The sequence below is a fragment of the Somniosus microcephalus genome, chromosome 15, assembly GCF_052327205.1.
Source record: "Somniosus microcephalus isolate GS21.2 chromosome 15, FLI_Smic_1.0, whole genome shotgun sequence".
In the NCBI taxonomy this organism is placed as follows: domain Eukaryota; kingdom Metazoa; phylum Chordata; class Chondrichthyes; order Squaliformes; family Somniosidae; genus Somniosus; species Somniosus microcephalus.
The window spans coordinates 74,488,717-74,502,815 of NC_141001.1; the positions used below are offsets into that span (position 1 = coordinate 74,488,717).

The window sequence follows — 14,099 nt, forward strand, 5'->3', positions numbered from 1 at the left end:
CTGCAGGGCTACGGACCAAGAGCTGGACAGTGGGATTAGGCTGGATAGTTCTTCGTCGGCCGGCACGGACAAGATGGGCTGAATGGCCTCCTTCTGTGCCATACATTTCTATGATTCTATGAACAGGGGTGCCAATTAAGAGTTGCTCTTTCCTGGATGGTATTGAGCTTCTTCAGTGTTGTTGCCACTGCATCCATCCAAGCAAGTGAGTATTGCACCACACTCTTGACTTTAGCCTTGTAGAGGTGGAGAGGCACTGAGGTGTCAGCTGGTAGGCCATCTGTTGCGGAGTTTCCAGCCTCTGCCCTGTTCTTGTAGCCACGTGTTGATATGGCCAGTCCAGTTACGCTTCTGGTCAATGATGTCCCCAGAATCTAGACAGTGGTGGTTAGGGGGAGATGGTTAGACCTGCCTGGCACTTCTGTGGTACAACTGTTACCAGTTAGCTCAAGTCTGGGTGCTGTCCAGGTGCTGCTGTAGGTTAACACGGGCCGATTCATTATTAGAGGAGTTGAGAATGGAGCTAAACACTGTGGAATCATCAGTGAACTGCCCCACCCCTGACCTAACGATGGAGGAAGGTCATTGATGAAGCAGTTGGAGGTGGTTGGACTGAGGCTGTTGCCCCAAGGAACTCCTGCAGCAACGTTCTGGGGTTGCAATGATTGGCCTCCAACAACCATGGCCATCTTCCTTTATGCCAGCCATTGGAGGGTTTTCTCCTTAACCCCAACTGACCTCAGTTTTGCTCAGGCTCCTTAGTGCCATACTAGGTTGAATGCTGCCTCAATGTCAAGGGAAAGTGCTCCCAATTCTCATTGGGCATTCAGTTCTTGTGTCAATGCCTGAAACGGAAGGCTGTGACAAGGTCTGAAGCCAAGTAGTTTTGGCAGAACCCATACTGAGCAATTATTTAATTTATTTATGAGGAGTATGTATTTGTCGAATAACTACGATGACATTCATTTTAATCTCTTTAATGAAGCTGCAGAAGTTAATAGTTCACAGTAAATCATATACAAATGAAAGCTTCACAGCCTGTGTTAATAAAATATCTGTACAAGTCCTTAACATTTACAGTCTTTTACAAAGGGTGAATTCACATATACACAGTGCCGGGTATCAGGTACAATTCTAGATCATCCCATTGAGTTTAGTCCATTCATAAATATCCTGTTCACAGACAATGTCCGAGTTGATGAGCAGGTATCTGTCTCCCACGCAGAAATGCTTTTGACAGGCAGCACATTTAAAACACTCCAGGTGATAAACCTTGTCTTTGACTCGCATTGTCATTTCGTAGGCCCGGATTCGCTTGTCACAGGCAGAGCAAAGTCCATCTTGACCAAATAACCTGAGGAGGAGAGAAAGGAAATTAGTCCAAAGCATAGGGAAACAGTGACGAATACACGTTAAATTGTACTCCATCAAATGTATACCCATTGATCAGTGGAAAAGAACAGTGGAGTTCCTCAATCTTTGAGTGGGTAAAAGGACTCATTTCTGTGGTGAGCACACGGACCAAAAGGTCCCAGGTTTAGCCAAGGTTTCTGCTCTTAATTGCTGAAAAGCAGACATCAGGCCTGGCTGTAGTCCCCTTACACCAGGAGTGGCCAAGCTTATTGACTTCTTGGGTGATGGGGTCTTGGGCCACCTGGAAATGTTAAATATTGCCACGAATATGCATATAACTCAAGCTGCAGACACTTGGGGCTAGATTTTTGTGGAGCCGTCAGGCAGGGTTTCAGGCGTGGGGGGGAAATCCTGAATTTGGGGGTCCCGACACCATCCCGCCCAAAACCCCGCCCCACGTAAGTTTCAGGGGCAGCAGGTACCCGCCCCGCACTGGGACCCGCCGAAACCAGGCGGGAAGGGATTAGTGCCAATTAACTGCCTGTTAACGGGTAGTTAACAGGCAGTTTTTAGCCTAATCCCTATTTTGAGGGGTTTCGTGTGGGTTTCCAGACGGCTCCAAACCATGCCAGGTTAGAGCAGAAAGAGTTTGAGAAAGTATCACTTAGGAGCCTACTTAACAAGATTAATGGATATGGAATTAGAGGTAGGGAAGCAAATTGTGTTAAAAGCTGGTTAGAAGGGATGAAATGGGGCATTAGAGTTAAGCGTAGTTTCTCAGAGGGGTTGGAAGTGGGTAGTGCTGTCCCACAGGGTTCTATTCTGGGACTGCTTCTGTTCACTGTGTACATCAATGGTTTGAATACAAGGTTAGAAGGAGTATTCTCCAAATTTGAAGATTGTAGTAAAACAGGAACTATAGTAAATAATTCTGAGGACCAAAGGAAGTTGCAGTGAGATATTGATATTGATAAGACCCAACTCTATTCTAATTGTTCCCATATGCGGCAATTGTTGGACAACATGCAGGCTTGGAGTGATAAGTGGAACATAACATTAGTGCAATATATGTGCCATGTAATGACCAACAAGAGAGAGCCTAACCATCTCCCCTTGACATTCCATCTCATTACCATCTCATAGTCCCTCACCATCAACATCATGAGGTCACCATTGACAAGAAAATCAACTGCACCAACCAAATAGAGCAGGTCAGAGACTGGATATTCTGCAGTGACTGGTTCACCTCCCGACTCCCCAAAGCCTCTCCACCATCTACAAGACATATGTCAGGAGTGAGATGGAATACTCTCCACTTGCCTTGATTGGATAGGTGCAGCTGCAACAACACTCAAGAAGCTCCAGCCCATCTGGGTCAAAGCAGCCCGCTTGATCAGCACCTCGTCTACTAACCTAAACATTCACCCCTCCACCACTGGTGTACCGTGGCTGCAGTGTGTACCATCAACAGGATGCACTGCAGCAAATCGTCAAGGCTTCTTCTTCAGCAGCTCCCAAACCCGTGACCTCCACCACCTAGAAGGACAAGGGCAACAGGTGCAAATTCCCCTCCAAGTCACACACAATGCTGACTTGGACTTTATATCGCTGTTCTTTCATCAACCTAGCTGGATCAAAATCCTGAACTCCCTACCTAACAGCACTGTGGGAGTAGCTTCACCACATGGACTGTAGCAATTCAAGGAGATGGCCCACCATCAATAAATCCCGGCCTTGCCAGCGATGCCCACATCCCAAGAATGAATGTAAAAAAATGGTGGAATGGGCGCAAATATGGCAGATGGAATTCAATGTCAGTAAATGTAAGGTGGTATACTCTGGTTAAAAAAAATGAAAGTAATACCTGTAATTATACTTCGAATAGGGAAAAGCTGGGTGATGTGGAACAGCAGAAGGATTTAGGGGTTCACATTCACAAGACATTAAAAGCAGCACCTCAGGAGGATGAGGGTGATTTTGGGTTGGCAGGCTGTAACTAGTGGGGTACCGCAAGGATCAGTAACTAGTGGGGTACCGCAAGGATCAGTAACTAGTGGGGTACCGCAAGGATCAGTAACTAGTGGGGTACCGCAAGGATCAGTAACTAGTGGGGTACCGCAAGGATCAGTAACTAGTGGGGTACCGCAAGGATCAGTAACTAGTGGGGTACCGCAAGGATCAGTAACTAGTGGGGTACCGCAAGGATCAGTAACTAGTGGGGTACCGCAAGGATCAGTGCTTGGATCTCAGCTATTATTTGGATGAGGGGACCAAATGTAATATATCCAAGTTTGCTGATGATACAAAGCTGGGTGGGAATGCAAGTTGTGAGGAGGGTGCAAGGAGGCTTCAAGGGGATATAGACAGGCTAAGTGAATGGGCAAGAACATGGCAAATAGAATATAATGTGGAGAAATGTGAAGTTATTCACTTTGGTAGGAAAAATAGAAAAGCAGAGTATTTTTTTAAATGGTGAGAGATTGGGAAATGTTGGTGTTCAGAGGGACCTGGGTGTCCTTGTACATGAATCACTGAAAGTTAACATGCAGGTACAGCAAGCAATTAGGAAAGCAAATGGTATGTTGGCCTTTATTACAAGAGGATTTGAGTATAAGATTTGAGTATAAGAGTAAAGACATCTTGCTGCAATTATATAGGGCCCTGGTGAGACCACACCTGGAGTACTGTGTACAATTTTGGTCTCTTTACCCAGGGAAGGATATATTTGCCATAGAGGGAGTGCAACAAAGGTTCACTAGACTGATTCCTGGGATGGGGGGATTGTCCTATGAGGAGAGATTGAGTAGACTAGGCCTATATTCGCTAGAGTTTAGAAGAATGAGAAGTGATCTAATTGAAACATACAAAATTCTTACAGGGCTTGACAGGGCAGATGCAGGGAGGATGTTTCCCCTGGCTGGGGAGTCTAGGACCAGGGGTCACAGTCTCAGAATAAGGGGTCAGCCATTTAGGACTGAGGTGAAGAGAAATTTCTTCACTAAGAGGGTTGTGAATCTTTGGAATTCTCTACCCCAGAGGGCTGTGGAGGCTCAGTCGTTGAGTATATTCAAGACAGAGATCGATAGATTTTTGAATATTAAGGGAATCAAGGGATATGGGGATAGTGCAGGAAGGTGGAGAAGAGGTAGAAGATCAGCCATGATCTCATTGAATGGCGGAGCAGGCTTGAAGGCCAAATGACCTATTCCTGCTCCTATTTCTTATGTTCTTATGAGGCCATAAAAAAGCTAGTGGAATATTGAGTTTTATGGAAAGAGGCGTAGAGTATATAAGTTGAGATGTAATGGTGAATCCACATAAAACCTTCATAAGACCGCAATTCAATATAATGCTGCCTGGTATGAGAAAATATAAATATGAAGAAAAATTGGGACGGTTTGCTTTGGAACAGAGGAGATTACGGGATGATTTGACAGAGGTGTTTAAATTATGAAGGGCTGGGACAAAGTAGAGTAGACAGAAACAAACTCTTTCCAGTGGCTGAGAGGTTTAGAATGTGGAAGCATGGATATACGATTAAATGGAAGAGGCTTAAGACAGAGAGCGAGAAACTTATTTTACAGAGGGTTTTGAAACTGTGGAATGCACTACTGAGATAGTGATTGAAGCGGAGACCATGTCAACATTTAATAATAGGTTAGAAAGGTGGTTAAGGGAGAAGGGAATCAAGGGATATGAGAACAGGGCAGTTACATTGGATTAGGACTATTGTTCATGTGGAGGATAAACACGGACACAGACTGGTTGGGCTGAATAGCCTGTTTGTGTGTTGTAGTTTCTATCTAAGTACTGGTAATCTTTCTGCTGTTTGCCCAGCCAGGGCCACCTTACGTGTGGATAGAATCCAGGCCTCCAGTGATAGATCAATCCTTCTAGGTTTCACTAGGGAGCCAGGCTGGCTGGTGAATCATCAACAGTGCCTTGAAGTACGGCAAACCTGCCCAATTCAAGTACTGGATTACGGAGTCTACCAGAGGGTTGACTTGGTTCTGAACCATCACCAGGCTTGTTATTTGCAGCCACCTCAACCCCAAAGAGACCTCGCTTACCCTTTCTCCTTTCGTCAAGGAGGACAGTTACTAGTTGGTCATTACAATTAGCAAGTGTGCGTTTGAGCCCTCGATAGGTAATGGGAGCTTCTCATGAGCAGCACAATTCAACATAAAACATGTGAGTACACTGCCACCATCCTCCTGGCTGAATTGCCCCTATCCACTGTAGCATAGATATACAAAATACCTAGTCAAACAGTGGTTGAACAATTGGAGGTGTAAAGCTTCAGCAGTAGCTGTGAGCACCCTCTGCAATCTAATCATGATAGGCACTGAGCACATGTTCTCATACCTGATCTTCAAATAACACCTTACAACAACTGTCATTCCAAGTGTCAAAGTTTCATCATCAGCTATATGGGGAACCGACACAGGGCAGCTTGAATCATGGCAGCCGTATTGATGTCCTAGATATTCAAGTCCGTTGCTATATCACCAGTTGCTTAATAAAGGTCAGGAGAGGGCATTTGGCAAATAGGTATGCCCAATAGGAAGCCTACACCTCCTGGGAAGAAGAAGTTAGACAAAGTTCCTGCTCTGTAGTGGAAATCTGCAACTCACTCCCCCCAAAAGTCTGTGGATGTTGGGTCAATTGAAATTTTTAAGACTGAAATTGACAGATTTTTGTTAGGTAAGGTTATCGAGGGATACGGAACATGGTCAGGTGAATGGAGTTGAGGTACAGATCAGCCATAATCTAATTGAATGGCGGAACAGGCTCGAGGGCTGAATGACTTACTCCTGTTCCCGTGTTCCTCTGATAATATCCAGAAATATCAGCTGGAAGTCTTTGTATGTGAATATCTGATGAGGACAGGATTGGACTTGACTACGGTGCACCTCCCATTCCCTGCAATCAGATGGGCTGTCAATCCTCAATATCCTTACTCATGCATGAATAACTTGGTGTCACCTAATCACTACTTCTTGATTTATCAAATCTTCTCTCCTACTCTTTCCAACCGTGGCGATGCTCTGCACTACACACCTTGGATCTTCAACTATGTTTAGCAAATTCGTGGAGAAACTGAGATGCAGTAATGCTTTAGTTCGTGCACACGGCTCCCGTCTGTGCAGCAATTCAGATGTGTGGATGGAAAAAAACTCCAAATAGTTGCACAGTGGAACCCGTGAACCACTGAGAATGTAACAGTCACATTTCAGAATTTCTTAAACCATTCTTCCACAGAAAGGCTTTGGAAAAAGATTTACTTTCAAATGTTGGGTTTTTAAAAGTATATTCACACAAATTTAGAAAGAGAGAACCTAGATTGCAGGGTGTTTGATAATGCTAATGGAAGATTGCCCCAAAGGCGGTAAACAATAAGCAATTTATTACAATAGCAAAATACTGCGGATGATGGAAATCTGAAACAACAACAGAAAGTGCTGGAAACACTCAGCAGGCCAGGCAGCATCGAGGAGAGAGAGCAATTTATTAGCCTGTCCAAGCCAATAATAAACACCTCACAATCTTTGTGATTGGAAGTCTCTGGCCCCTTATAGCTGTGAATAGAGTGTGATTATAAAAAACAGAGACAGAGTCCGAGTCAGGTCCAGCAAAGGCTGCAAAGTCATTCAGGTGTTTAAAACATAAACGTTGCGAGGGGAAGTTTTGGCCAGTCTCAGAAGGCAAATTCAGAATCTTCATTCAGTGTTTAAGTCTAGTGAGACAACCCATTGATGTAGAGAACTGTGAAATGTTTGTTACTTTGTATTATTATACAATGATAAGCTGTGCTGATAAAATTAAATTAATCTGATCATAACTGTTGCTTTGTTTGTTCACACCCTGTGAAATAAAGCAGTTTAACAATTCGTGTCTGACTTCACCGTACCGGGTTTTTCATCAGTTCACCTTCGAAGAGATTGAAGAAGCTCACGTGTGAAAGACATAAATATCCAATTCTGATCACAAGGGAATAGTATTGCTACACCTCTGGGTTATGCTATCCTATAGTTAGATATTGGGCAGTACAGGCACACCCCTAAATGTAACTCACTTGGTCCGTTTACGGGAGTGACTAGCACCATAAGAAAATATTTAAGGCAAGAGCTTAAACCGTTGCACACACATCTTTTTCATCCAATGACAAAGGCCATGAATTGTTATTAGGTGCAGGAGCTTAAGTATATTAGCAATTAAAATTCAAACAAAGCTGTAGTACCTGAGGTAGTCCCTTCGGCAGAGCTTTCTGCCTAGTTTGTAGTACAGTCTCCTGCCCACTTCTCCCAGTCTACAGCCACACAGGTCACAGCTCAGACAGTCTTCATGCCAATACTGATCGATGGCTTTCAGGAAATAACGATCTCCAATATTCTGCTGGCAACCCCCACATGTTAATAATGAAGGAGGCATCTGTAGAACCTCGTCCACTGGCTCTCTGTAAAGAAGCATTTGAGGTTAGAGGTAAATTTATATTAAAATCTGAGCACAGCACTTCTGGTCAGTTAGTAAGACAGTGGGATGGTTTTGTCTTTAGTCCCGTTCTGTGCCAGCTTAGTCAGCTGAGACAGCGGAGGGTGTACTACAATTTGTCACCTGAGTTAGGGAGGTGAAAATCAGCCCGGGCTTTCCCTCCGGGCTGCTATCCAGCAATCCGTGCTGGAAATGTTTGTGGTGTGTGGGGGAAAAGGTGCATTTGGCTGTGATGCAGACAACACTCACCTCAAGGCTTACACATCAATAATGGCCACTTAGGCAAGGAACCATAATGTGATTGGTGCCATGCTGTCATGGTAGCTTAATGTGATTGGTGCCATGCTGTCAAGGTAGCTTAATGTGATTGGTGCCATGCTGTCATGGTAGCATAATGTGATTGGTGCCATGCTGTCATGGTACCATAATGTGATTGGTGCCATGCTGCCATACTCCTGCAAAAAAAATCAATTCTTCAAAAAGGAGGGGAAAATTGTCAGAGAATTATAATTTGTTTTAGACACGACGCAGTACTCAATAAGGCCTGCAGGGGGAACTCCAATCTAGATGATACACTGCACACAAAAAAGGCCGATATCTGGCACGTATTAACAAAAATATTTCACAAAGAATTTGTGTGATTTGTATGTACGTATTCAGTCAATTTTAAACAAAAATCTTATGTTAAAGTTTAACAGAGTGCCTTGTTCTTCAGCACCAAAGATCAAGCCTCCGGGTATATTTTGCAATAGAATGTCAATTTAATGTGTTAATGTGTTAAACTTGTATCAAAACTTGGTTAGACCACACTTGGAGTACTGTGAAAAGTTTTGGTCTTCATATTATAAAAAAGATATAGGGGCACTGGAAAAGGTGCAGAAAAGATTCAAAAGGATGATACCAGAACCCGAAACGTCAACTCAAATTTCTCTCCACGGATGTTGCCTGACCCTGCTGAGTTTTTCCAGCATTTTCTGTTGTTATTTCGGATTTCCAACATCTGCAGTATTTTGCTATCGTGATACCAGAACAGGTTCTCTACAAAAGAGAAGGCTGAAGGCTGAGGGGTGACCTGATAGAGGCCTTTAAAATAATGAAAGGATTTGATAGGGTTGACGTACAGAAAATGTTTCCACTGGTGGGGGAGTCCAAAACTAGAGGTCATAAATATAAGAAAGTCATTAATAAATCAAATAGATGAAGAGGGGTGGGAGAAGGCTCATGTGGAGCATAAACACCGGCACAGACCAATTGGGCCGAATGGCCTGTTTCTGTGCTGTAGACTCGATGTAATTCTATTGGACCAGTTCCTGATGGTACTACTGCAGAATGAAGCACCCTGAAACATTTTGTCTAGGTTGAAGTAATGAGTTTCTTCACAAATGGCAGTCAATAGTCCTTCATTTGTTTGTGGAGCAGCCAGTAACAGTGTTTCAGCTTAACTTGCATATTCCAATGCTCTGCTGGACAGCCCCCCATCCTCCATCTGTTAATGGTCTTGTGGCTGGCCTTTCATCCTGCACCTTAAGCTTATCCAAAACTCTGCTGCCTGTATCCTGTCCCACACCAGCTTCCGCTCACCCAACGCTTTGCTGACCTACATTTGCTCTCAGTCCTCCAACACCTCCAATTTAAAATTCTTGTCCTTGTGTTTAAATCTCTTCATGGCCTGGCCCCTCCCTATCTCTGTAGCCCGACAACCACCCCCACAACTCTCCATTCCTCCAACTCTGGCCGCTTGTGCATCCACCTCCCTGGCGCCCCACCATTGCCTTCCGCTGTCTGTCCCTAAGCCTCTCCGCCTCTCCCTCCTCCTTTAAAACCCTCCTCAAACCAAGTTTGACCAAGTTTTGAATTACCACTCCTAATAGCTCCTTCACTGGCTCAGTGTAAATTTCTGCCTGATTAAATTTCTGTGAAGCACCTTGCGACATTAAAGGCGCTACATGAATGCAAATTGTTGATGTTGTAGGCTCTGGATTTCCATCCCTGGACCCCTCTGCTTCTCCACCTCCTTTACAACCCACCTCTTTGACCAAGCTTTTGATCGTCTCTCCCAGTATCTCCTTCTTTGTCTCGTGACCCATTTTTGTCTGATTATGAATCAGTGAATGTCTTGGGATGTTTTTCTACGCTAAAGGCGCTATATAAATGCAAGTAGTAATTGTTGTTGTTGGTGTAATATATTTTTTGAACTTTGGGACCTGCCAACTGCACCACAATGGCTTGAATATAATTATTTTAATCTTTTCATTTTGCTGTGATATATCTGTGAAAATACTTATGTGCTGATGATATCACCAGAGGTACGGCTTAGTTACGGAGGCGTTATGGCGACTGATGTGAAAGTGCTGAAAAAACAGACATTCTGTGCTCCTAAATTTGGAAACTCACAGCTCATGGTTCATTATTAATTGTTAATAATGAAAATAGAAAATGCTAGGAATATACAGCAAGTCAGTCAGTATCTGAAAGAAAAGAAGACGGGTTAATATTTTGGGTGAGACCTTAGATGAGAAATCTGATGACCAATTTGTTGAGACCTGCACAAGCAGGTAATGCCAGAGCACCAATAGATTGTTGTAAAATAACAACAGAAAATGCTGGAAAAACTCAGCAGGCCAGGCAACATCCGTGGAGAAAGAAATAGAGTCAACGTTTCAGGTCAAAACCCTTAGTCAAGACTGAAAAAGCACAGGAAATGAAACAAATTAAAAAGGCCAGTTTGGAGGCTGGGAGAGAACAAAAGAGAAGTGAGGAGACTTTAAGAGGTATTCAAAACGAGACGAGATGGTGATAGGACTAGTGGAGACAAAAGACGGCTCTAGATTAGGTGTGAATTGCGCTGGCAGAATGGGAGACAGCTGCCATGTGGGGGGGAAAAAAAGAAAAATAGATTGTTGTATCTCTGCTGATGTTAGTTCAGTTCCCTCACGCTGTCAATCTCAGTACCTCATTCACATTCTATATCTCAATGATGCCATCAGCTCTCAAGACTTAAAACTGTCATTAAGAGAGCGAGGTTCAGAGAAAATGCACAGGATTAGTGGAGGATTGAATGCTTTGCCACCGGGAACAGCTGAGGCAGAGACTATTGCATCCTTTAAGGGAAAATTGGATAAATATCTGAAGCAGAGAAAGATACAGGGCAACGGGAGAGTGCAAGGCAGTGACGTTAGTTTTGGATTGCCCTAGCAAAGAACCAGCACAGCCTCTTCTTATGTTGTAAACTTCTATGATTCTATCCAAAAGTCAGCAAAGGATGTTAATTGTAATTCTGTTTAACTAATTATTTTTAAAGAGATCTCAATCATATGACACTGCAATTTTTTAAACTTCTATTTCCCAGGCAAAAATCAAACATTTTTGTTCATTATCCTGTTTGCTGTTAAATAGCACAGAAGGAAACTGTTGAATCAATAGTTTCATTTATAAGGATATACAAAAGCCTGAAGCACACGGGTGGGGCCTACAATTCTCTGAGGGATTTACTGGCATCATGTTAAATTGGTCAAATTCTACTCAAGTTTCTACTCTTCATACTAAACGAAAGCATTTTTTTAACTGTGCGATAAATTTTCATTTACATAAAAGTGAGCCAGACGTTAATCAGATCTGATTTGAATCGATTGAGTTCGCTGTGGCCCGCAGTTCTTGTGCCATATTGGCCCAAAGGGGTATGATTTAGGTACGAAAGGCGTATGATAGAAAAAGATGCATAAATGCAACATCATAACAGCGGGAGTCACTAACCTGGACAGAGGCAGTTTCATTAATATAAAAAGTTAAGTTTTAAGAAAATCTGAGCTAAACGCCAGGATTTTTAAAGAACTTGCTTCTTGTTAGTTTGGGAACATTAGCCCAGAAATTGGTTTGTGCCTGCCTGCTGGTGTGCACTGGGTGCAGGAACGATCCCTCCACTGGAATGGGTAGGCCCAAGGCCCACCCAGTATTGGGCCCGGCCTTATTTACATGAGGCCGGTGAGCTGCAGATGTCTACTGGGCATCCCAAGGCAGCTCGCCGGCAGAGAATTTAAATTTCAAGCCGCTATGTCACCTGGAGTGGCCCTCAGGTAGGTCCTGGGATGGGGGGGTCGGGGGGGAGGTAGTGATCGGGAAAGAGGAGCAGTTGGGAGAGGTGGCGGCGATGGAGAGGGTTAAGCGAGGCTGGCAATGGTCTTCGGCACTGCAGTGGGCCAGGTTGCAGCAGGATTGCTCCTCATTCAGTTAAGTATATTTTTTTAACTTACCTTTTTGGTAGCGGCCTCCAGCAGTCCCTTTAAGGGCGTCTGGTTAGGCCATATGTAGACCACGTTTTCCTAAACATTCAGGACTGCCCGACTTTGCAAAGGGGGGCGTCAAACAGGGGTTAGGTCTATTTGCATATGCCGTGTCATAAAATTGTGGGTTCAAGTCCCACTCCAATATCTGAGCACATAATCTGGGCTGATAATTATGTGAATTACTGAGGGAGCGCTGCATTGTCAGAGGAACCATCTTTCAGATACGATATTAAACCAATGTTCAGAGCGATTGTAAAAGGTTCCATGGCACTGTTGGAAGAAGAGCAGGGAGTTCTCCCAGTGTCCAAGCCAATATTCTTCCCTCAAACAACACCAGCCAAAATAGATGAACTGGTCATTTCTCTCATTTGCTGCTTGTGGGACGTTGCTGTGTGCAAATTGGCTGCTGTGTTTGCCTATAGAATACCAGCGACTGCACTTCAAAATAATTAATTGGCTATGACCTGCTTTCGGATGTGAATGTGGCTATATAAATGCAAGTTCTTTCTTTGAAATATTTTGGTGTGATGTGATGAGACACTATATAAATACTAATCTTTCCTTCCAGATGCTGACTGACCTTTTCCGCATTTTTTTCTTCTGTCATTAATGAACTGTGGTGCCGGTCTAAATAACTACTAAATTTAAAAACCAAAGTACTCCTCCTCCTTAGCTTCATTATTTAATTGAGTGAGCAATGGAGCTTGATACCATTTGTATGAACAACTGCAGTTACACTGCCTCAACATATTACCCACCTTACAAATTGGAATTACGTAACGATAATTTGAACGAGAAGGGAGTGAAGGGTTATGGGGAGCTAGCAGGGAAGTGGAGTTGAGACCAAGATCAGATCAGCCATGATCTTATTGAATGGCGGAGCAGGCTCGAGGGGCCAAATGACCTACTCCTGCTCCTACATCTTATGTAAGGATCAGAAACGTTTCAAATGAGCTATATACAGCTGTTGTTACCTAACATTTGTAACTGTCTTCAGTAAGGGCGTATATACAGGATATTGCAACAGCTACAGTGTCACCACTTTTTTTAAACACTGCCACCATGTTGTGTCAAGAGGTCAGATTCAGGTGTAATTTGCTGAATTTGATAAATGGAGGCAGCCCTGTAATACAAATGACCCAGCACTCCAGCCTTTAGAGCGAGGTAATGAAACTCTCTTGGAACTATTTTGCCTGCAGCGCCGATGAAAACGTCAGCAGCAGAGATTATAAACAGTGCATGCTGACAGGGTCGTTTAATTGAGGATCTGGCTGCCGGTGAACCAGCATCACACCCTGATGTGCTATTGGCATAGCCGGCCTGTACAAATCAGGGAAGCTCTGCGGGCAGGCTTGATTTTGCACTAAATGCACACACCCACCCCCCCCCCCCCCCCACACACACACCCCCCCCCACCCCACACACACACTTCCCCCCCACACAAACACACTCCCCCCCCCCGCACACACACTCCCCCCCCCCACCCCACACACACACTCCCCCCCCAACACACCCTCCCCCCACACACACACTCCCCCCCACACAAACACACTCCCCCCCCACCCCACACACACACTCCCCCCCACACACACCCTCCCCCCCACACACTCCTCCCCCCACACACACCCTCCCCCCACACACACCCTCCCCCCACACACACACTCCCCCCCCACACACTCCTCCCCCACACACACTCCCCCCACACACACTCCCCCAAACACACACTCCCCCCCCACACACACTCCCCCACACACACACTCCCCCCACACACACACTCCCCCCCACACACACCCCCCCCACACACACACTCCCCCCCACACACACCCCCCCACACACACTCCCCCCCCACACACTCCCCCCCCACACACACTCCCCCCCACACACACTCCCCCCCACACACACTCCCCCCCCACACACACTCCCCCCCCACACACACTCCCCCCCCACACACACTCCCCCCCCACACACTCC

The 14,099-nt window shown here is 44.8% G+C and overlaps 1 protein-coding gene across 1 annotated transcript in view; it reads right to left on the reverse strand.

Moving 5' to 3' along the window:
* Positions 1-961: 961 nt before the first annotated feature.
* The window catches only part of lmo2 (LIM domain only 2 (rhombotin-like 1)), a 23,321-nt gene continuing 10,183 nt past the window's right edge, over positions 962-14,099 (reverse strand). Inside the window, exons 2-3 of the mRNA XM_086008047.1 lie at positions 7,595-7,810; positions 962-1,354 (exon numbers count right to left, since the gene is read on the reverse strand). Of these exons, the coding sequence (XP_085864173.1) occupies positions 1,135-1,354; positions 7,595-7,810 (436 nt within the window). The 3' untranslated portion in view covers positions 962-1,134. The remainder of the gene's footprint in view (positions 1,355-7,594; positions 7,811-14,099) is intronic.